Source organism: Diabrotica undecimpunctata, chromosome 3, assembly GCF_040954645.1.
Source record: "Diabrotica undecimpunctata isolate CICGRU chromosome 3, icDiaUnde3, whole genome shotgun sequence".
NCBI lineage: Eukaryota > Metazoa > Arthropoda > Insecta > Coleoptera > Chrysomelidae > Diabrotica > Diabrotica undecimpunctata.
Window position 1 is genome coordinate 115,826,635 of NC_092805.1, and position 25,742 is coordinate 115,852,376.

A 25,742-nucleotide genomic window follows, 5' to 3' on the forward strand; every position below is an offset into this window, starting at 1 on the left:
TACATAGTATCTTACCATCAATTTTTCTGGAGATTGGCATATTTGCTGTTTCTAGCATTATTTCTGTTACTTCTGTGTCGGGTCTTGTTTCTGCCACGTATGTCATTGATTTGATGACTTTTTTTGTAAATTACACCTTCCATTTCTTTTCCGATATTTTTATTTCTCCATATTGTTTCATTCAGGAATCCTGTGGCTCTGTTTGCTCTATGAACCTAATCTTCCACTTCTGTTTCGAGCTGTCCGTCCAGACATTTTAACTTCATCGCTTGTTCTATTCTCTCCAGCTCCAATTTACATCTTATATCTTAGTAAATTTGCTGTTATAACCATGCACTTCGCCATTTTTGGTGAAATTATCATATTAAATTTTCTGGCGGTTATATTAAATTGGTGAAGCGTACGTTTTAAATCATCTTTACTTTGAGAGTTTCGTATTGCATCATCTACGCTATTTTAAGTTGTTTTTCTCCCATTTGGTATCCATTTTTTTAGTTCTTACTTTTTTTATTATTTCATCCATGATCAGGTTAAACAATAGAGGACTCAGGTTATTTCCTTTTATTGTGTTGTTCTGGTATATATTTTCGATCGTTTTGAATTTTTCCTAGAGGTATCTATCTTGTGTAAAATAAGTGGAGAACTTCCTTTAATTCGACCCTGTCAAATGGCTACTTCAGGTCAACGAGACATTTTATTGACTTGTTGACAAAGATATTTATTGTTCTAATTGCCTTTCCACAGGCTGGAGAAGAATGATGTATTGTATAACAGAATCATTTCAATGAAACCGAAAAGCAAATATTTTATACAACCGCCGAAGGCCCGATACTGAATTTTAAGCAGTTGAAAGAAAGAAAAACAACGCGTGGATGTTACAGAAATACTAGATGATGAAAGAGTGCTCAATTTTTGAATCCTATTTAAATGTAAACAGCATTTGAGATTGATTACTTTAGAATGTTTGCTTTAAAGTCTCAAATGGAAAGAATTTGGAAAATGGAAAGAAAGAATACATAAAACTTTATAGATCTGCTACCTGGTGGCGCGACTGTTAAGTAAAATAATTAATTTTATTTTAATATAAATGGACTTGGGCCGGACATGTTGCCAGATTGAAGGAAGATAGATGGACATATAGAAACAGAGGACGACCACCGACTAGACGGATGGTATAAAACGAATCAGCGCAAATTGAATACAAGAAGCTCAAGATAGAAATAGGTGGAAAATTTTACGTAATACCTACGTTCAGCAATGGACCAATATAGGCTAGTTGATGATGATGAATATAAAAGCTTATAAAGAAATTAAGTTATTAAATTGGTATTAATGATTACTGTTTAAAAATTTATAAATAAACTGTTAAATATGTACCAATTTTCTAGAGTCTTAAGTTTTTAAAGAAATTTTTTTTTAATCACCAAGAGGAAGTTATGGATGCTCAATGCATTGTAGTGGATCGCATCGAAATAAAACTTGAAAAAACGTTCGGTGAAAATCACTGAATATGAAAAAATTAAATACTGTAAGTTTCCTGTACTAAAGAAATCAGAAGGGCCATAACGAAAACATGGAGAATGGTGAGAAGAATTAGTTGATTAGCAAAATATCTTAGTTGTGACTTGAGAAATGTTATAACATATTTCACATGCGATTCAAACCCAGTTTTAATTAATATACTTACTCGGTTTAACCAACTTTCCGATAAATATCTTTGGTGGTGTTTTTCCGAAATACGGTGAATCGACGGCTTTAAGAGGGTGAGGATGCGTAAACAACTGAACCAATCCTGATTTCGTCAAATTTTCATGATCGTCAGCCAAATTCAGACAAACGTTTCTAGCCCGAACTGCTGGATGACCACTTAGTCTAAAACAGAATGCCGAATTTGTAATGATGGAAAAAATCTACTAATCTAACAAGTCAAACGTATGTCGTTGATATAAGAATATTAGGATATGTAGTCAAATTAATTGTACAATATATACATATACAGTGTGTTCCAACGAAAATTTGACCCCTCCCCAGAAGTTCAGAGTTTCTTCAAAATTTAAAAAAACATGTCAACTTGTATTGGGAGGGGGACGAATTTTCATGCAAAATGTGGTCAAGTGGCACATCATTTGAAAGGTATTTTTTTTCTCTACACGATATTCTATTTTTTTTATTTACGGAATAACTGAAGATAATTTTGGATTTAACTAATTTATTGGTTGAACATCAGCAATAACAAAAAACATAAAATTTTCTCAAATTAACCAAATAAATATGCGAAGTGACCTCAATACAATAATACAGTCTATGTCACAGTTCTTTATCGCAACTCTGCAGGCGGAGTGGCGTATATTTTTGATTTTAGGTATCCCCACAAAAAAAAATCCAATGGCGAAAGATCCGGTTATCTGGCCGGCTACTCTATTGGATCCTTTCTGCCAATCCAAGGCCCTGGAAAACGTTGATTCAAAAATTGTCTTACGTGTATATCATAATCTGGGGGTGCCCCGTCCTGTTGGAAAGTTAGTTCATCCTATAAAAGATTATTATCAGATTCCAATGTGTCAGTGATCGGCGGATCAATAACGTCTTCTAACAAATTTAAATAGGTTGTTTCGTTGAGATTTACTTCAAGAAATAATGGTCCAATAACGTGATTCCATAAAATGCCAACCCATACATTTAATTTCTGAGGTGTTTGTGTATGTATTTCCATGAATAAATTAGGATTACTGTTACACCAATAACGACAATGTCTATTTACTTCACCATTTAACATAAAAGTACACTCGTCGGAAAAACACGTATTGTATAATAGATGTTGGTTGTTATTTATAATTTCACTAAATTCTGCACAAAATTGAAGCCTACGATCATTATCATCTTCGTTTAAATTGTATTTTATAAGGGTGAAATTTATTTAATCTTATAATATATCTTATAACTTGTTAGTTAAATGTTTAACCTATTGGGTGACTTACGTCTTTTTCTGGGTAATTCGTATTAAAGATCCTTGCCTTAGCACACTTATTATTATTTTTATAGTATAGATTATTTCCACAGTATAGCTTGACTAATTCTATTCTTTCTTCACTATAATATCCCATTTTTGTAAGCCTTTACAATAATGTCTCTGCAGTCGTTGACAAATATCAAATCAAAGCTAACCTGATAAATACCGAAGAAGATAATTAAAATTAATTATCTTAAAAAAAAAATCATATGAAAAAGTGATATTTTTACAAAGAGAAAAAAAATATCTTCAACACAGTGGCGTGTTGATATCGATTTGCAGGTTAATTGAATTATTGTATTTTAGGTGACTAAGAATATTTAATTAGTTAATTTGGTGAAATTTTATGTTTTTATTGTTATTACTGATATTCAACCCATAAATTAGTTAAGTCCAAAATTACCTTCAAAGTTATTATATAAATTAAAAAAAAAAATAAAGTGTCGTATAGAGAAAAAATTACCTTTCAAATAATGTGCCACTCGACTACACTTGCTATTAAAAAAAAACTGTTGGTTGATGCAGGGCAGTAGGGAGTTACATTTAAGGACTTAAATTTTGCATAAAATTCGTCCCCTGTGGGTTCTTGTGTAGGCATAAAATTTCTGAGGTGTTTGTGTATGTGTCTCCATGAATAAATGAGGATTACTGTTACTCCAATAACGATAATTATGTCTATTACCTTCACCATTTAACATAAAAGTACACTCATCGGAAAAACACGTTTATGTACAACCGATGTTGGTTGTTATTTATGATTTAACTAAATTCTTCACAAAATTGAAGCCAAAGATCAGGATCAACTTCGTTTAATTAATGAAGTAATCGTATTTTATAAGTATGAAATTTATGGGATTTTAAAATTCGATAAACACTAGATGCTGATACACCAGATGTACGAGATAGTTGTCTGATATGACTGTCGATTATCCATTTGTAAATGACCAAATACCGCCACTTCAACTGCTTCATTTCGCAATCGACAGTCTACTTCGTGTTTTGTGTTGTTAACGTCACCTGTAGCTTCAAACTTATCAGTTAAATGTTTTGGTGACTTACGTTTTTTTCTGGGTGGTTCATATTAAAGATCCTCGCCGTAGCCTTAGCACACTGATTATTTCCATAGTATAGTTTAACTAATTCTATTTTTTCTTTACTAGAATATCTCATTTATGTAAGCCCTTACGATAATATCTCTGATTAATTAGTCGTTGACAAATCTCAAATCAAAGGTAACCTGGTAAACACTAAAGAAGATAATTAAGAGTCATTATCTTACAAAAAAAACTTCATATGAAAGTTATATTTTTACGAAAAGAAAAAAAATTATCTTGAACAGTAGCGATTTGATAACGATTTGCAGGTTGATTGAATTATTGTATTGGAGGTCGGTAAGAACATTTAATTGGTTAATTTGGTGAAATTTTATGTTTTTCTTGTTATTACTGATATTCAACCAATTAATTAGTTAAATGAAAAGTAGTAGCGTGTGATACAGCAATTAAAAGGGGTTTTCAATGCTCTATTCAGCAATAAAAATATTTTTCTTTTTTGTACAGGGATAGTCAAGGCAAAAATTATTTTATTTCATTCCATCAAAAAGCCATCGAGTCGAATATCTTTCACGATTAACTGGTCTATTGGTTGTTTGTTGTCAAAAAAATAACATCGGATCTTTTTGTTTATTTTGTAAAATAATAGTGCCATAGAACGAATTTAAGTTTATTAACAATAATTACAACAATTTAGTCTAAATCATATGCCCAAAATGATCACCATTCATCTCTTGACAGAAAATTAGACGGTGTTGAAAATCTTCGATAACGTTTTGCAACATCTCTGCAGTGATAAAATGCAGTAGGCTTTCACGGCCATCGTCTAACTTGTTAAACAGTTTGTTCGGGCTGTTAGGTCATTGTCTCCTGAGATTAGTTCTCGATGTTTCGCCAACACTAGGGATTGGCATCTTCTGGAGATGTTACTGCTTCGCTTGTAAGCTGAAACTGACGCCGCGTTGTACTGCGGAGGCCATATTTATATTTTCTACTCGCCTTCCCTACACTGGTTTCGGCGTGAGGGGGCGTGTCGTCGTTTGTAGTAGCTTTTCTTTATTCGTGTTTTGCGGGAAGGGTTTTTGTGGATTTTAATATTGGTATCCATGTTTTGTTGATTTTTAGTCCTTCTTCTATCAGATTAAAATTATTTGGGTGCTTATATATCTCCACTGCTTCTCGATACAACCGTGGGTAGTACTGTGATGTTGTATCCAGCATCTGCGTTTCTTCAAAGAGTATCCAATGTTCTCCGCTTCCCAAAGCGGGTTCGGCAACGGCAGATTTGTCGATATGTCCTAAACGACAATGGCGTTTATGTTCGTTTATCCTTGTGTTTGTGTCTTTTCGTGGTTCCCACATATACCATTCCACATCTGCATGGTATTCGATATATTCCGGCCGTTGTTAATGGGTCGCGTTTGTCCTTCACCGATCTTAAACAGTCCTTGATTTTCTTTGTAGGCTTGAAAATGGTCTTTACATTGGCTTTTTTAAGTATTCGCCCAATTATGTCCGTTATCCCCGATATATAGGGCAATAACGCTTTGCCTATACATTCTGTTTCTTCGTCCTTTCTTCTAGAGACGTTGTTCATCGCTTTATGTATTTCTCTTTTGGTATAACCATTAGAGGTGAGCGCTTTTTCAATATGAAAAAGTTCAGTTTGCAGATGCTGTGGTTCACAAATTCTCTTCGCCCTCTCCGCCAGAGTTTTGATGATACCTTGTTTTTGGTCTGGATGATGATCTGAGTTCCTGTTTAGGTATCTGTCTGTGTGTAGTTTTTCGATACACTTTATGTCCTAAGTAACCTTTCTTTAGATTTACTAATACATCTAGGAACGCTAGTTGTTAATCTTTCTCTGTTTCCATCGTAAATTGAATATTTGGATGTAGTGTGTTTATATAAGACAGGAAATCGTTAAGTTTTTCTACTCTGTGATCCCAAATCACAAAAGTGTCATCGACGAATCTAAACCATACCCTTGGCTTGTATGCTGAGTCCATTACCCTCTTCTCTAGATGCTCCATGAAAAGGTTGGCTACGACCGAGCTTAGTGGACTTCTCATTGCTTCTCCATCTATCTGTTCATAAATCTGGTCTTCCCATGAAAAGTAGGTGGTAGTGAGGCAAACAAGGTATAATTCCACCATATCCTTGGAAACTAGTCCCTCAATTAAATTCAGAACGTCTTCTAGGGGAACTCTTGTAAATAGGGAAACAACATCAAAGCTAACAAGAATATCAGATTCCTGTAAAGTTATTCCTTTGATCTTCTCGATGAAATGGACGGAGTCTTTTACAAAAGCATCGTTTTTTCCTATATGTGGTTGTAAAATATCGGCCAGATGTTTAGCAAGGCTGTAAGATGGAGATCCTATGGAGCTCACAATAGGGCGAAGGGGTACATCGTCTTTGTGTATTTTCGGTAAGCCATACAAGCGTGGTGGGACTGCTTCACTGTTGCATATTGTTACGATAAATTCTGACCCAAAAACGGTAAATATGTTTATTACTGATATGCTATTCATTAGAGTCTTTTCTAGGTCATTTCTACCTGACACATGATGCTATAAAAACAAAGTTCGAGGCGAGTCGATGGGAAATCCAGTTTGCCCTTACCGTTTTCGCCGTCCAGTCTACTCAAGAAGGTTTTAGACTTTTCGAGATAACGGCGATTTATGTATATAAATAAAACATTTTTATATGGAGGAACAGTTAATATCTGAAGACCCGCGGCCGCGATTTTAATTGTTACGTTCGCCTAAAATAAATTATGTATTAATTAGTGGTTAATAAACTTATATAAATTATCGTGCTTTTTAATAAACTAGAATAAGAACAATATAATAAATTAATAAAGACATTATAAATTAAATAAAGAAAGCAGTTAAATAAAATTCATTACAATATTCTTTGCTTTATATCCTCTGGTATGGACGAAGATTTTATGTCTATTGATTTTCCGTAGGGTGACTGCTGTGGGATCTTTTTTAAGTTTTCTATAAACCGCAGGATGTAGAAGATTTTGTATTTTCGATTTGTAGTCGGTTTCACTTGTCTGCTGGTAAAATTACAACATCTTTGTCTACGTTTAACAATTTTATGGCACAGATTTCTTGGTGACGAGGTTATTTTTCGGTGTCTTCGGCAAATTCTTGCCGATTCTGTCCTTATTTCTTCAGCTTTTTCGATTGGTAAGTTGCGTATCACAGACTCGATATTAGCGATGATATCTTCTTTGGGTATAACTTTAGGTGCAATCGCAAATTTTCCCCTTTTGTCTAGTAATGATGTTTCGGCTGGAGTTAAAACTTTATCTGAAAGGTTGACCACTGTCCTTTCTGTGTTGTTTTGATTCTACCTCCTTATGTTTGGTTAAGCGTTCGTATTTGTTTTCTGGCGTTCAGTGTTCCTTCCTAGTTCATTTTCCATTTTTCTGTAACAAATGGATTCAATCTTATTCCAATCTGCATATTTCAACCTGCTGCTCAAAACGTAAAACAAATCTAAAAGCTCCTTGTCAACTCTCGCCAAATTTCGTCTAGTGTCGTGTATTCGTTCTCGTAATAGTGCTTTTTTCGATGCGTGCATATATTCTATTGGCTTGATTTGTTCTGATGGATCGATTTGTTCGTAAGAAATTCGGTAGTAGACCGTTGTTTTCTGAGATTAGTTCTCGACGTTTCGCCAACACTAGGGGTTGGCATCTTCTGGAGATGCGAAGCAGTAACATCTCTGCAGTGATTTCATTATTCCCAGTTTTTCATTGCATAATACTGCTTCCATCTTATTCATCACAAGCTCACATCTTAAGTAATTGTATCTGGGTACTTGCGCTAAAGCTTTTCCTTTAACGTAGACTGTTTCGTCTTTAATCTTGTTCTTACTGACAATCATGATTTTTGTTTTTTTTTGTGTTCAGAGCCATTCCATACCTCTCGCAGTACTGCGTAGTGCGATCAACCGAAGTCCGCAAGGAGTATTGTATCGTCTTCATATCTGAGATTATTCACTAGTGTGTCGTTAATTGATATGTCTTCATTGATGTCTTCTAATGCCTCTTTAAACATCTCTTCTGAGCACATATTAAAAAGTATAGGAGATAGTAGACATTCTTGTCGAACTCCTCTTCTTATAGGTATGTCTTTAGATTTTTATTCATTATGGCTTTCTGATATCGGTATAAATTTTTAATGATTCTCACATCTTGATCATCTACTTCTGTGTTAAATGGGTTTAGGGGGAAGCCCGGGGTTAGGAGTGGTAAACTTTTTGCAAATTATTTTTTGAAGTTCAGTAGCATTTTCGTATCTGACGACTGGAGTACTTTGGTAATTGTAGGTTCATTTCTACCTCTTGATTTTATTGTCTCCATTCTTTCATCGTGCTCAAATAACTCTTCTATATATTCTTAACATTTATTTATTTTCACTGCACTTCAATTATTATTTTGTTGTTTTGTTGTCCATTATGTTTTCAATATGTCGTTTTTGTATATGCCAGCGGTTTCTTTAATTTACCTGTATATGTTAAAGTTCTCATGTCGTTTTTCTAATCTTTCTATTTCTGAAAATTAATAAGAACAATATTAACGAAACTTGAAATGGTTCTTTGTGGCAGAGATTTGACTTTACCCCTAAAAATCTTCTTCTTCCTATGCCGTCCCCATTAACGGAGGTTGGCGACCACATTTTAAAAGCTTTTCTGTCTTTTGCAACGTGGAATAATTCGTCTACAGTCATGTTTGTCCAGTCTCGAATATTTCGCAGCCATGACTTCCTCTTTCTACCTATTCCCTTTTTGCCATCGACACTACCCTGCATGATGACCTGCAGAAGACTATATTTATTATTTCTTAGTATGTGTCCAAGGTATGCAGTCTTGCGTACTTTTATCGTTCTCAACAATTTTTTGTCTCGACCCATCCTTCTCAGAACTCCTCATTGGTGACCCTGGCAGTCCATGGAATTCTCAACATTCTCCGGTATATCCAAAGTTTAAAGGCTTCAATCTTTTTAACTATTTGCGCTTTTAGTGTCCATGTTTCTACCCCGTACAATAGTTGCGACCAGACGTAACATTCAACAGACCTCAGTCTCAGCGCAGTATTCAGATTTTTGTCACAGAACAATTGTTTGAATTTTAAGAACGCTGCCCTTGCCATTTCTATTCGTACCCGGATCTCTTGGTCTGGATCTAATTCTGTGTTGATGTACGCTCCCAGATATTTATATTTTGTCACTCTCTCTATTTGCTGTCCACCAAGAGTTAGTTGTTCATTATTTATTGGACTCCTTGATACTATCGCAAATTTGGTCTTATCTGTGTTGATGTCAAGTCCCATTTGAATGCATTCACTATTTATTGCATCTAGTAAAGTTACTAGATGCAATAAAATGCTATTGACTAAATGTTACTTATACAGTGTTCTAGACTATGGAGTCGAATGGTGGAGGCTTAATCGAGAGGAGATAAAAAGATTTAATTCCTTTGAGATGTGGACATATAGAAGAAACATAAAGATAAAAAAAACTTAAAAGGAAGTGTAAACTTCTAGTGTAATATTGGTACATTAAATTAATAATAAAAATATTAAAATGGATTACAAAATTGTTTTCTAAAAGTTTTCGATCCTCGGATCACCATCATCGGAACCTCGAATCCTAAATCACGAATTGTTTGTAGGACAAGATTGGTTGATTATTAGCAAAAAGGATCATACAAACCTATTAGTGTTTTAGCAATGAAAAATTAGAAAAATGATGTATTTGACCGAACAAGTTAGACTTGCAATTCACCAGATTTAGTCCTCTCGAACGAAAAGGTAGATATTGCGATTGGTGGATGTTTTAATTAGTTCGCTAGTTCTAACTGAAAAGAGGTAAAATAAGATAAAATAATTAAAAATTAAGTGTAAGTACAATATTGAAGAATATATAATTTTTAAATTTTTTTAAGTAACTTATGGAATGACATTTGTATGTTAGTAATACGTACTTATAACCAAATGTTAGATCAATCCAGTAGTGCAATTTTTCAGAAACATTAGGACTTTCCAATGCCTTTCTATGGATTTCTATAAATTCTTCTGGATCAGAAGCCCAAGATGGTACTGCTAAGTCGTCCAAGTCATCATGAATACTTCTAAAGACACTGGGATCAGTATAAAACTCAGGAATACATTCATCCGGTGTCCATTCCTGTATTCTTTGGATAGAGCTTGGATACTCTGCTGGTACCCAAATGGTTCTAACGTTCTTACACAGCACAGATTTGGGTGTCGTTCTCGCCATATAAACATAATAAGTAATAGGGGAAAGGACGTCAGAAACATGATGAGGAATTTGAGATTGGCTATTGTCATAAGTAAGATCAAGCTGGTGGTCGCCTTTATTTAATCTGTATTTGGATTTTTTTAGATCTCTCCAGTTTTTGCCACACGTAGATGAAAAATCGGTTACCCACGGAAATACATAGTGACAGTTGGGATCTCCTATCACTCTTCCTAAAAGATAAAATTATTAGTATAATTAAAATGTAAAATTATAATAAAACTTATTAAGTACAACGCAACAAATATAATTGAAATAACCGAGACCATTATACACGTCTTTAAAATTCAAAACAGCAACAGGTCACAAAAATTCTTAGAAATTTATAACTAAAGATAAAAAATGGTACTTAGATCTACAAACTGACGTGAGTAAGAGTGAAATCAAAAAGTTCGTATTCCAGTGAACTAAATTCATTTCAGGCAAACACCTGAAAACTATTATAATTCAGTCGAGATCTGTACAAAAAAAGATGTTTGTAGTGAGTCGGACCTTAGATTTTTATAGAAATGTTTCCGGAAGTTTGTTTCTATATTCTCAAAAATGCTGAAAAATTTAGGAAAAAAGTCGACGTGAGAGACCTCTATTTTTTAAACTTATTCTGAATTTCTCGAAGAGCATCATATCTATTCTATATCTAAATCTAACATTTATCAATTATATATAGATATATCAATTGGTTTATTGTACCTCTTCCATTAACTATTATACAAGTTCTCGGGCCTTTCACAGATCTGCTGTATACAAACTCTCCACCAACCAAGGTTCACATGTAAGACCCTGATAGGGGTAGTCGAATCCTACTTGAGAGAGATACAGAGTCCGCGACCGTAGTCGCCTTTCTGATCGTTCCCTTTACATTCTTATTTATGGATTCAGAAAAATCACTCAATTCGGAGTCCTTTTCTGGGCCATCTCTTTTTTGTCACGTGTCCATTTTATTCTCACGAGTTGGGACAAAATACTGTCAGGCACGACAGACTGTTCCCATACACCGTATAGTTGTTTATAATCCTCCAGAATTCGCCAGTTCTGTTGTGCAACTGGTGAAGTGTCAGTAAGATGTTTCCTATTAAATGAACGAATGGAAAAGAAAAAGTATTTAAAAAGAGCTGTGGTCAAAAATTTAAAAAGTACCACTACTAAAGTGGGATGAAAAAATACAGGGTAATTCCACGTCAACTGTAAAGTTGGTCAGGCGACCCCTCTCGATTTGGCTTAAGGTGATAGTACAGATTAGAAAGCTAAAAAATTCTCAGAACCTTTAATGCATACGAACATGAAATATTAGAATCGAACATAATTTCTACATATTATTTTATCTTTGAATTAAACAAAAAAAAATATTTTTTTAGTTCCCATGTACTAAAAAAAGACACCAATTTTCAGGATTGGCACATCCGAAACAAAAATACCAACGAAATGACTAAGAAAGGCTCTTACAAGACAATTAACCACTTTTAGAAAAAAAGTCGACACATTAATTTTGAGATGAATTGGTAAAAAATAACGATTTTTTTCAACTTTTTCTTCCAATTTCTGTTATTTTGTTTTTTGATTTTAATTTTCGATTAAAAGTGATTAATTGTCTAACAAGGGTGCTTTCTTTAAGTAATCCCGTTGGCATTTTTTGTTTAAGATATACCATTCATACTATCATTTTTTTAGCCTTCTAATATGTACTTTACAGGCGTATTCTATACTATTGTAACGAAATAGTACATATCCGACGTGTGGTATGTGTCACAATTCTCAGAAGGATGAATCCAGACAACATATTGAAAGAAATTGCTGTAGATACCTTCATCAATGGGTTGAAAGACAGTGAACTACAGAAAGCTTTACGACTAGCAAGACTGAAAATTTTAGATGAAGCACTCGCCATTGCCTTGGAACACGAGACAGCTAGTCGAACTTCACGGAGCTCTCGAGTACGAACCTCTGAAGAGAGCGACGAACAAAACGATAAACGTCTGGAGGAAATCGTAAGGAAAGTAGTTCGTAACACGATGCCGAAGAGACGCGAACCCAGATGTTGGAATAGTGGCGACGTAGGCCACATTCGTCGTAAATTGAAAGAAAATAATAATAATAATAAAAGAGTCAGAAAGCTAGAACAGATCGAACGGAAGAAGTCATTCAAATGCTGATGCTCAGTCAAGATTGCCATGCAGTGCAAATTGTAATCACTGTCTTAAATTGGAGAACGACTTTGCCCCGTGAAACGAACCACCGTCATTAATGATCAATGGCAGCCTCAACAGCGACAAGATGCCCAAGCAGATGACCCATATACAAAAAGAGTATTGGATTAAATGCATCGAAGTGAGAGACCTACTTGGCAAGACATTAGTGCATGTAGTCCAGAACTCAAATCTTACTGGAGCCAATGGATTTGCCTAGTACTCAAAGATGATCTGTATAGAACCTTTGAGAACGATGATGGTACAGAATCTAAACTTCAGTTGATTATACCTAAAAGTAAAGTGTCAGAAGTATTGCATCAGTTGCAGGACGGTGCATCAGGTGGACACTTTGGTATTACGAAGACTCTGCAAAAGGTTCGAGAACGGTTCTATTGGGTGAACTGTGAAGATGATGTAAGATGGTGCCGGAAATGTGAACTGTGTGCAACCAGTAATGGTCCAGTAGGTAAAAAGAGGGCACCTATGAAACAGTACAATGTTGGTAGTTCTATGGAAAGAGTTGCAATCGATATTGAGGCAGGAATTCACTGATCAACTGAGGATTGAACCTGAAGAGATCCTCAAACTACGAATGAGGAACCTGTTAGACTTCGTTGAGGTCTAAAAAAAAAACAAAGGTCAGTTACAAAGGTCTTATGACCAAGTACAAGAGATTAATGTTTCTCTCCTAAGAACTAAGATCCTGCATTTTTGCAGTGTCCTTATGATTTTATGGATCTTTTTATGTCAAATTGTTGCTAAGATGTTTCTTGGCCCTCTGTAATCATATTATAATAGTTACATTTACCAAAGGGTAAGGGGTTTAGAAAAGGGTTCAGTACATGTGACCATCTTCACACACTAAAGAACCTAATAGAAAAAGTTAACGAATACAATTTACCAATCTGTTAAGCATTTATAGACTATGAGAAAGCTTTTGAGAGCATAGAATTATGGGCTATTGAGGAAGCACTGGTCAACAGCAGAATAGATTCTAGATATAGGATATTAATACATAATATATATCAACACGCTGAAATGGTAGTCACGATGGATAACGGAATGAAAACGAGGTCAATAAAAATCAACCGAGGAGTAAGACAGGGAGACACCACATCTCCAAAACTATTTACTGCCGCACTTGAAGACATCTTTAAATCACTAAATTGGGGAACGAAGGAACTATCGATAAACGGACAGTATTTAAACCATCTAAAATATGCAGATGACGTAGTACTAATAGCCGACAGCTGGAAAGAACTGACGACGATGATCGATGAGCTTCATACGGAATCCATAAAAAAAGGACTGAAAATGAATCTGAGTAAAACTCAGCTAATGTCGAATAAAGATGATCAACCGACGATAACCATCCAAGGAACAAAAGTGGAACATGTAGAAGAATACATATATCTGGGTCAGAATATCAAGGTAAACAAAGAAAACCAAACTACCGAAATAAGCAGACGAGTAAGAATGGGATGGGCCGCATTTGGAAAACTCTCATACATACTGAAAGACAAAAAGATACCCCAAAACCTTCGAACCAAAGTGTTCGATTCTTGTATCCTTCCCGTTCTCACTTACGGAGATCAAACCTGGACATTCACAAAAAAGAACATGGACAAGATTCGAAAAACTCAGCGAGCCATGGAACGACAGATGCTTGAAAACAAAAATAAAGGACGCCGCGAAACAAGCAGCTAAATTAAAATGGAAATGGGCTAGACACAACGCACGTCTCGAAGATGGTAGATGGAACAAAGAAGTCGGAAACTGGCAACCGTACGATGCGAAGAGACCAAGAGGAAGACCTCAAATGCGCTGGAGCGACGATATCAAAAGAGTCGCAGGACCAATGTGGAAACGCCTAGCACACAGGGATGAATGGCGAGAAATGGGAGTCTATTGAGGGTTCAACGAATATCTTCTTCTTTCACGCAGATATCGACAATTCTGCCACTCCTGAGCAGAATAAATGGTTTCTTGGTGTAATTTCTCTATTAACTATCTCCATTTTTCTTATCTTTTACTAGCACCCGTAATTCTTTCCGTATTTTATTTTATCTTTCTAATATATTCTCGTTCTCTCCGTCTAATATACTCGTCCAATATCGTCCGTATCGAGATCGGAAGAGTATAAATACTGGTAATACAATGAGTATACAATAAGTGTTATTTCAATCTTAGTTGTCGTCCTCAAAAACTATATTCTACAAATTTTTAATTTATTACATTTAATTGTTTAAAAAGTATTCCAAATTTTAGATAAAAATATTTTATTTTGAATACTCTGTATTTTGTTTACAATATAAATTTTAGTAAGACATTTTTGTGTTAATTAACCTATTTAATTTCTTATGATGATTCATTCGTTATGGGACACTTTGTATAGTCATATATCTTTTGCAACTAAATAGATAAGGCGAAAAGGCCGGGTTCGTTCGGGAAATATTACCATGAAATATTTTTACATAACCACAGTCGTGAGAGACACTCCAGTATCAGGCTCAAGTCGCCCACGCGAAAAGTGGTCCCAATTTTATTTTAACAATTTTTTTTTAAATTGTAAGAATCAACCTTTTTGACTCAGACAATTTTTTTCTGTTTTTTAGATCCTTCTGAATAAAAAAGATCTGTTGCAATTTTTTTTTTAATTTGATCGTTTTTGAGTTATAAACAAATTAAAACTAAAAAAATCATCATCATAATCATTGGCTCCACAACCCATGATGGGTCTTGGCCTGCTCAAGGATAAGTCTCCATTTTCTCCTATTCTTCGCCTGGGCTTTCCAGTTTCGTACTCTCAACATTCTCGTCTTCCTCCACCTGATCCTTAAATCGTGCGCTGGGTCTGCCTCTCCTTCTCACTCCATCTATTCTTTGGTTATAAATATATTTTGGCGGCTCCATATCATTCATTCTCTCTATGTGACCTAACCACCGCAGCCGGTTTATTTTGATGGACCTAATAATATCAGGTTTGTCATAGAGGCGGTAAAGTTCGAAATTATAGCGTCTACGCCATAATCTGCCCTCATGTACTCTTCCATAGATATGCCGGAGGATTTTACGTTCAAAGCATCTTAAACGTTCCTTATCACTCTTTTCATCGGCCATGTTTCCGACGCGTAGGTGAGGATGGGCTTGATAAGAGTTCTATATATCACTGGTTTCGTTCTTTCTGTAACTAGGCTTGTTGTTAAAAAATTTTTTAATCCATAATAGGCTCTATTTGCCACATATATGCGTCTGTTAATTTCTGCACTTACTGTACCTATTATTCTGATTAATTTGTGAACCTAGGTAAATAAACTCTCTTACTCCTTCGAAAGTATATGTTCTGATCGTTAGATCTTTGGGTTGTGCTGCTTGTATATAATTTGATACTTTCATACACTTCGTCTTACTAGTGTTAACCTCTAGTCCCATTCTTTTTGTTGCTGCTTCAAGCGCCTTGAATAATTCGACCACGTCCGCCTTTCTTCTTACAATAATGTCGATGTCATCATCGAATTCTATCATGGCCTTGTACAGTGCGTCTTTCAACACTATCATAGGCACATCTAAAATCAACAAACAGGTGATGAGTATCAATGCCATACTCATATGTTTTTTCCAGAGCTTGCCTTAGAAGGAATATTTGATCGGTCGTTGATCTTTCTTTACGAAACCCACACTGATATTTACCTATTATGTCTTCATAATATCCCGATAGTCGGTCGTAAAGAATATATGAAAATATTTTGTATGTTACGTTTAGGAGGGTTATTCCTCTGTAGCTGTCACATATTGTTTGATCTCCTTTCTTGTGGATAGGTACAATTATACCTACATTCCAGTCTTCTGGCAACTTTATTTGCTTCAAGATCAGTTCTACCAGTCTACATACAGTATGTCAGGTTTTTTTGCAATGCTTTAAAAGTTCTGATGAAATGCAAGCTGCCCCACGAGCTTTGTTTCTTTCAATTTTTATATAGCTTGGATGACTTCTACCTTTGTTGGGATGATATCTTTCTCTCTTTCGTCGTCAATGTCCTCGAGTTGGATTTCTGATTCGTGGAGCTCTGTCTCACCTCTTATATTTAGCCTTTCCTCGAAGTTTTCTGCCCATCTTTCTAGTATCTGGTCCTGATCACCAATGATCTCCTCTGTTCTATTTCTAACGATTGATAATCTAGGTTTGAATTCTTTCCTGTTCTGGTTAATCCTCTTGTAGAACTTTCGCGTTTCTGCTTGTGCCTTATAGTTCTCTAGTTCTTTTATTTAGCTCTCTATATGCTCTTTCTTCTTTTTTTTAGTATTCTTTTTCTTCTCGTCTCAGCTATCTATACTCTTCCTCGGTTTGTCTCGTTCTTCGCCCTTGGAGTCTTCTATATGCCTGATTTTTTCTTTGCGTTGCTTGTGCGCATTCCTCATCGTACCAGTCTGACCTTAATTTTTTACGTTTTTGCTTTCCGATAACTTCAGTTGTCACTTCTACCAATATGGCTCTACACTGCCTCTAATAGTTGTTAATATCTTCAACTATAACATCCGTGCAGCCTTCCAGCTTGCTTTCGAGACTTTCCTCGAATCTCTTAGCTATCTCAGGGTTCTTCAACGCTTCTACTTTAAACCTTTCCTCTTTAACTCATTTTTCTTTCTTTGTATTGGAGATTCTAGCTCTTAGTTTAGCTTGTAGTAGGTAATGGTCCGTGTCTAGGTTCGCCACGCGTCTTGCACGTACGTCTATCACGTCGCTGAAGTGTCTTGCGTCAACCACCACATGGTCGATTTGGTTTTCTGTATTCCCATCTGGACTTCTCCATGTTCCCTTATGTATATCTTTGTGCCTGAAGCATATGCTGGCAATCACCGTGTTCATTGAGGAGGCTAAGTGTATTAGTTGAGTTCCGTTGTTGTTTGATTCTTCATGTAAACTGTGAATTCCAATGGTTGGCATGCATTCCAACGGCAGCTATAATATATCGTATAATTCTTTTTTTCTAATATTTTATTTCCCAACCATCTCATTTCCTGAAGTGCAATTATATCGATCTTATATACTTCTACACTGTTAATGAGAGACTGCAAGGCTCCTGGTCTGCATAGAGATCTTACATTTCATGTGAATAATCCTAAATCATTGTCCTTTTTCGCGCCGAGTCGTCATCTAGATTTCAGTCAAAAAAAAAAGAAAAAAAATGAAACACCGATTTTCAAGGCTCCAAATGACAAGTAAAAAATATTATTTTTCGAAATTATCAAGTGCCTAAATTTAAGTTCAAACCTTCTATCAGCATCAGTATCTATAAGTATTTTGGCTTGTTTTATTCTAAAGCATTGATTTTTAATTGTTAATAAAGCACTGTACTTATGACAAGACGGACGCTCGAGCTGACGTCTGTGTAAAAGAGAGCGAAACAAGATTTATGTCACAAATTTTTCCTAGTTTGAATTCTTATTGTACAAATGAGCGTCCGCTATATCATAAACGTTTTTTATAAAACTATCATAAGCATAAAAAAAATATTTTAAAATGCCCAGAATTTTTTTCAGGAGCTGATAAAAAGTTTGAACTTGAATTTAGGCACTTGATGATTTAAAAATAATATTTTTTATTTGTGTTTTTCATTCTTAAAAATCGTCATTTTTTGTTTTTTTTTTAGTTTTAGATTGTGTATTTAATAATTGAATATAATAAGACCATTTTTATTCTGAAGGATCTAAAAAACATAAAAAAAAAGTGTCTGAAAAAGTTGATATTTACAATTTGTTTACTTTATATCTGAGCTTTTCACCTTATCTAAAAGATTATCTCCAGAAGTTTGAATGGACAATAGTTATTACACTTATTTAATTTTCCCCCTATATACTCACCTGAAAGTTTGTTTAATGCTGATATGTAAGTAAAATTTGAAATCCATCCATTTATCCACAATTGACACAGTTCACCCAGGCTTTCATTTTTTAACTGAACTTTATCATACAAGTGAGAACTGAAATACTGGTAGTTATTACTGATAGGAGCATTGGTACATTCATAATTCGACTTGATTGTTGAAGAATCACTTGTAAAAAAATTTGAGGTAACCTGAGGAAAAACATATACCCACATATCCTCACTTATGAATATATCTTTTAAAGTAATTTCTCCAAGAGTTAAGCTTCTTTCGTGTAGAGATTTTAAAACATTAAGTATTTGATATATGATAAATAGTGATTTTGTATGGCTTTTTTCTAATATTGCAGGTGAAAATGTAAGACAGTCGCTAATATTGTATTCCATATAAGGTAAGTGGAATAAGAACATTGCTTTTGGGGTTTCAACAGCACACACTGCTGGATAAATATTCAGATGTACATCAAATTGAGCAGACTGGCTAACATTTAGGCTTTCATCATACGAGTTAATAATTGGACACCCATATATTCTAGTAATTATTTCTCTCAGCACTAAATTGTAATCTGTTAAGTTGATCTTAGTTTCTCTGTGTGAATCTGTTGACATGTATTTCTTATGAGCTTTCTTCCAGAGATTATTGTAATTGGTTTGGCTTATGTATTGCATTAATTGGGAAAAGAGGAAAGGGGCGTCATCTTTTGATGAGCGAACCTTTGGGAGGGGAAACACTTTGCACTCCCTTTTTGGCAGACATGAGATCAATACTTTTATCCATGATGGACCTACATCTTCTTCTGTTACAGGCCATGCTTGGAAATTTGGTTTTTCTATAAATTCCGTTAGCTTCGAGTGCTTGATTAGATGTCTGTAATAAAAAAAAAGTAACTGTGAATTAAACCGAACTTATTATTTCAGTATCCTAGTAAGGGTTTTCAATGATTTTCCAAAGTTTATTAAATATTGAACATAAAAGGGAATTAATCTGTTAAATAATTTCTCTTAAACTGGATAACTTATTGACAGTGTATTTACAGAATATGGAAGTCACTTTAAATACTTTTTTGTTGGTAGATAATACAGCATTAATTGTATTGAAGAAAATTGCAAGCAAGAGACAAATGTGCCTCCCAATATTCTGGAAACACCAGGCACAGAAAATTAAAATATTTGAGTTAAAATCAAATCAAGAAAGTCATCATCATCATTTTGGCTTTACAACCCTGTGTGGGTCCTAGCATCCCCAAGAATTTTTTTCCAGTCGTCCCTATCCATCGCCTTCCTCCGTCAAGCATGTATTTCCATATTTCTCATATCTTGATCTATGTTATCTAGGAATCTTGTTCTGGGTCTTCCTCTTCTTCTTTGACCAATAGGTCTATCAAGAAGCGTTTTTCTAGCTGGGTCAGTTTGCTCCATCCGCATTACATGGCCTACCCACCTCAGACGTCCCATCTTAATGTGTTTTACAATATCTGGTTCCTGGTATATTCTATAGAGTTCGAAGTTGTATCATCTTCTCCAGACAACATTTTCATTTACCGCTCCATAGATTCGCCTTAGTATTTTTCTTTCGAAACATCCTAACATGTTTTCATTGCTTTTTGTTAAAGTCTAGGTTTCTGAACCATATGTTAGGACTGGGCGTATTATTGTTTTGTAGAGTTTTACTTTTGTATTTCTTGATATAACTGTAGATTCAAAAAGGAGATTAAGCCCAAAATAGCATCTATTAGCCTTGCAAATTCTGCGGTTTATCTCTGTGGTAGTGTCATTTTCAATATTGACGAGCGTTCCTAGGTATACAAATTCGTTAACTGCTTCGATGACGTCGTTTTCTATAACAAGTGGCCGTAGTATTTGTGGTTGCGTACCTATTTTCATGTATTTTGTTTTATTGGTGTTTATTATTAAACCCATTTTTGTAGCCGCACTGATCTTCCAAATTTGGTTACTGACTATTTTCAAACAGTTTATTCTATTACAATATGATACCCTATTCTGGTTTCTTGTAATATATGTATTAGTGATTTTTATATTTCAATATCCAGTATTTTTGTAGAAATTTATAATCTAAGGGAGCTGGTCCAGATAGATTTCTCCAATTATTTTAAAAAATTGTAGTTTTGTTATTGTCAGACCAATAACTATTAATTAGTGACGGCCATAGCTCAGCGGCTATGTTACTGGCTTAACAAGCTTGAGACCAGGTTCAATTCCTGACACTGACACCAAGAAATTGTTCACTTTCTAAAATAACTGGGTGCTTACATGACCTGAAAACCTTAACACTAGACCTAAGCCAGAATGTTTCATGAACTTTATTTGATCAGGTGTTTCTCCTGACTTTTGGAAGATCAGATACTTAACACCAATTTAATAATCTTAGTTGTATCCCAAAGCTTTTTGCGGCTATTATTACAAAATAAATAACTTCATTATTTGAAGTAACCATATTTGATGAACATGGTTTTCAAAAAGATGTCAATTGAGTTGAATCTTAGTTATGTGAATTTCTTGTCACATGTCTTAGATGAATCTGGGGAAATACATGCAATTTATATAGATTGCCCTGGTGAGAAAATTGGAACTTTTTTGGAATCACTGGTTTGTTATTAAGCTAGTTTACCAGCTATATTTCAAACAGATCCTTTATTGTCAATGAGAACAGTTTTCAATTTCATGAAAAAAAGTCTTATCTGGAAAATTTGACTTTTTTGATATTACTGGTTTGTTTTCAAGCTAGTTTACCACCTATATTTCAAACAGATCCTTTATTGTCAATGGGAATAGTTTTCAATTTCATGAAAAAAAGTCTTATCTGGAAAATTTGACTTTTTTGAAATTACTGGTTTGTTTTTAAGCTAGTTTACCAGCTATATTTCAAACAGATCCTTTATTGTCAATGGGAACAGTTTTCAATTTTATGAAAAAAGTCTTATCTGGAGTGCCTCAATGCTCCCACCTGGGACCCTCTACTTTTTAGTATTTTTATTAATGATATTTGTGATTGTTTCCATTCTAGTAAGTTTCTGTGTTTTGCAGATGATCTCAAATTTTACTAAAATGTGACTAATACAGATGATTGTTTATTGCTTCAGTCTGACTTGAAAAGGTCAGTTGACTTGTGAGGTGAATTGCATGGAGCTTAATGCTGAAAAGGGTAATCTATTTCTCCAACCGAAAGGTACATATGAAATCAAAGAATTTATTGTATCAAGAGTTTAGGTTAAGGATTTAGGAATTTCACACAGACTTCAAATTTATTATAAGTTCATTCATAATTTATAAATGATTTTGCGCAAATATAATCATTTAAATATAAATAAAAAATAAATCATAAATCATTTACTTTTCAGTAACCAAATTAATAAAATCACATTAACCTCAATCCTAAGAATATATGGTTGAAAATAGCTAATAAGTTTATTTTAATTTTGTTCAATATCCTTTTAAAACCCCGAATATTTAACTACATTTACGATTTTTAAAAAGACCATATTGCAAACCTATTGGAGTGTATAACAATAATTAGTATAATCAACAGCAGAATTTATTCAATGTTTATAAATTGTGTTCAATGATTAACACGTAATATCTTATAAATATCTAACAGCTTTACTTACTTAATCCATAATTTACTAACGACAGCAGAAAATCTATCTTCTTTATTGGTTTTTCTTAAATATTTTTTGGGTATCCCAATTTCTTTAAAATTATCCAACATTTCATAACATACTTAACTAAATTATCTTAAACTTACGTAGATCCCTTAACAGCCCCTAAATTTTAAAATTCGTATAAAATGAACACAATAACATATTAATATTACATTTTTAAAATTTTGCGATGTTTTTGTTTTTCATTTACTCCTCCTTTCAATCTGTCAAAATAAAGCAGGATTTTAAATGGATTTATCTACCAATATTGACAGCTTACTGTCAAATCAGAATCAGAGTTTACGTCATCGTCATGTTTACGTTTACGATTCAAAGCTGTCAATGTTTCAATATTTTATTGGTCAAGTCAAATGTATATTATATTAACTTATTATAGCGTTTGTAAAATAAAACGAGCGGTTCTAATTTATTGAAAACTATTTATTTATAAGTTTACAGCACGATAATATATTATCAACTAAACCGAACTCATAAAAGTTGATCAGGGGTCTTCAACATAATTTTGTGGAGGGCCAGGTTTAGTATTTTTGTAGCCGTAGCGAACCAAAAGAAATACCTACTACAGTACATTCAACCAACCAACCAACTTACACCTCTAAACGATTGATGGAATTCACAAAAAACCTTTCGTTGTAGTAAAAGGCACGGTAAACTGCACTGGAGTTCTCCATAATCTTTTTAATTTACTTTTTACTTACTTTGTTTAGAATATTTTTGCCTGTATTATCAGTTAGAGTTCATTTGTATAAAATGAGGAGCAAAAATTCGAATGGAATTTTAAATATTATTGTTTATTTGGCTAATAATGAATGTATAAATATAATGGTTTGCCTGCTGTACAATTATTTTATAAATAACATAATAATAGTGTACTTACTGATTATTTAAATTTATAAGTCATCGTCACTAAATTCGCTGCCGCTATCATTATGTAAATCTATAATCACTGGATTAATTTCACTAATTTTATTTTCCCGGATCCAACACTCTTCTATTAATTTTTCACATTTATTTACAGTTTTGGCCCATATTTCTGGAGTTGCAGTTTTAAGAGCTTCCTGTCACATTTACCCAACTGCATCGTCAATGTATCCACTGCATCCAACGTGAACGTGATTATCATATGCATTAAACTGGCAGTGATACGGCGGTAACCGTAGTACTTGATGTCCATAACTTAATACAATTTAGTCAACTATATAAACTGTTGGTTTTTCATTACGTTTTGAAATTTCCAGTAACTCTGATTTGAAGGCGTATTCCGGAAAATTGATATTATTTTTAACTAATCAATTTTTTATGCTCGGTACGTTCCACGACTGTTTTGGTTGCTTTTCCAAAATCTCCGAATGGTTAGGTGCATTATCTAAAACTGTAACTGATGGTTTACTCAGACTAGGTAACATTTTCTTCTCAAGCCATTTAACAAACATATCTGATGCATTCATGTTTTCATGGTAATCAGCAGATTTTGATTTTGAAGAAAAGATCAAATCTGCGTTTTCGATAAAGCCTTCTTTCCCTCCTGCATGAAGAATTATGTGTCTTTTGCCTCCGCTATCTGTTTGTTCTATTGATTTTATGCTGTCGTCTTGCCAAATTCTTTTAATTCCGCCCTTTGCAAATACCCATGTCTCATCTAAGTATACTACTGTTGCATTTTCAGATTTAAGTCTAGTATATTCTCTCAAAAATTTAATTCTTTTGTGAACCACACTACTCCTTTCGCATAAAAGTAACCTATTATTTTCTTTTTTGAATTTAAATCCTAAATCTCTCAACACTTTCCAAAGGCCTCTTAATTTCAGAAACTTGTCTTTCGTTTAAATTAATACTCCTAGAATGTTTACGAGTTGTTTTCTTGTCTTCGTGATACTCAGTCACAGTAAGATATTTTCACTTATCCCGAGTGCGTCACAAACGCGTTGATTTATACATAATAATGACTTTAAAGGTCCACCATTGTCTCTTTCCATGGTAAAGTATTTATGCACATTTGCAATTAATCCATCACCAATATCCTATACCAGTAACTTACGTCTAGGCATGATGGTCACTGGAAACTACACGTTTTGAATTACAATATACTGAGTTTAGATTTAGTTTCTCACAATTATTTTATTTTTAGTACAAGTATTTTCATTTAAAAATAAAAAGTTAAATATATTTACCAAAACCCTAACTTTAACCCGTAATTGCAGACGTCTCAAAAACGGTACACTCTAACAGACATATGGTCAATCTAACCACCACTATTTAAATTGACAAAACGTTCTAGATTACTCCGAAGTATATTTTAACAAAAATTAAAAGTGATATTTTAGTACTTTGTATATCTACTTTGAAGATAAATTGAAGGGTTTGGTGCAAAAACTAGTCAACTCCATTTTTTATAATTTGTGGAAAATCAATAAAAACTTTCTAATATTGATATTTGTAGTAATTTTTTGTCAAAAAAACCCAATTAAGTATTGGTATTGGAAAATAATTTAATACCAAACTGATAACAAAATATTGTTTGAGACTTCGTCAAAAAAAATTAAAGTCCTGGAGTTTACTGTTTTTTGCACTGAACCTCCAAAAAATACACAAATAAAGCAACATTATTGCGTTCAGCATTTATTTATCATAAAATAAAAACGTAACTTTATTTTTTAACTCAAAGCAAGTCTAAAAAACAAGAAAAATAAAAGAAACCACAGGAAAAATAACAAATAATGTGATAAAAATTAAAAAACTACTTTTCAGCAAAGTAAACTGATACATAAAACTAGAAATCTTCAGTTTCAACTTCGCCACTGTCACTATCCAGTTCTTCTCCTTGTTGTTCTTCATTTTGATTTGTGACTCGTATTTGTTCATAACACCAGTTATATATTGGAGGTACGTATTTATCTACCAAAGACATCACATTTTCTATTTTTTTGGGTTTATTTTAAGCGGAAATGTGTTGTACAGTTTAGTACTTGGCCAAACTAAAACTGCGTTAGGTTCTTTGATGACAAAGGATGAATATAGCGTGGTACCTGCTGTAGCACTACACTGTATATTGTTTTTTCTTTCATATTTGAAAAGACGATACTTGGAGATGGTAAATCTTTCTTTATGTTGGTTACTTATGACTTTTTTAAAAATAGGTTTAAAAGTATTTGAAAAATCGATGATCATATCCTGGGTAACGTCTATTACGCGAAACTGTTTTGACGTTGCCTTGACTAATTTTCTCCATTCAGAAAGGCAAGTATATCTACTATTTCTTTTTTTCGTTTTTCTTTTTCAATCAGACCAAAGCAACGGTCGCGCGGTAGAAAGCTGTGACTGGGTTCTGGAAAGTGAGTATAATTTGCTGAATATTAGGGTAGAGGTAGAGTGAGGTTAACTGAACAGGTAGGTTAACTGAACACTTCAACGTACCTGCCATCTGTTAGAGAGAATCAGAGCCGTGCACATGTAGTTTAAAGCAAACTCGAACAGCCACTACTTGTGGCCACTAAAGATTTCTATATAACCTACAGGGAATTGTCAGTGAAGTCAACATGGTTTTTATTGGATGCAAGTAAATTTTTCGCTCTGTGAAAATTCTTATTTTTAA

General features: G+C 34.0%; 1 protein-coding gene across 1 annotated transcript in view; it reads right to left on the minus strand.

Moving 5' to 3' along the window:
* Positions 1–22,387, minus strand: part of Wdr81 (WD repeat domain 81) — a 54,025-nt gene extending 31,638 nt beyond the window's left edge. The window contains exons 1-4 of the mRNA XM_072526695.1: positions 22,097–22,387; positions 18,449–19,338; positions 10,066–10,573; positions 1,688–1,872 (exon numbers count right to left, since the gene is read on the minus strand). Coding sequence (XP_072382796.1) covers positions 1,688–1,872; positions 10,066–10,573; positions 18,449–19,338; positions 22,097–22,197 — 1,684 coding nt within the window. The 5' untranslated portion in view covers positions 22,198–22,387. The remainder of the gene's footprint in view (positions 1–1,687; positions 1,873–10,065; positions 10,574–18,448; positions 19,339–22,096) is intronic.
* Between the last annotated feature and the right edge of the window lie 3,355 nt (positions 22,388–25,742).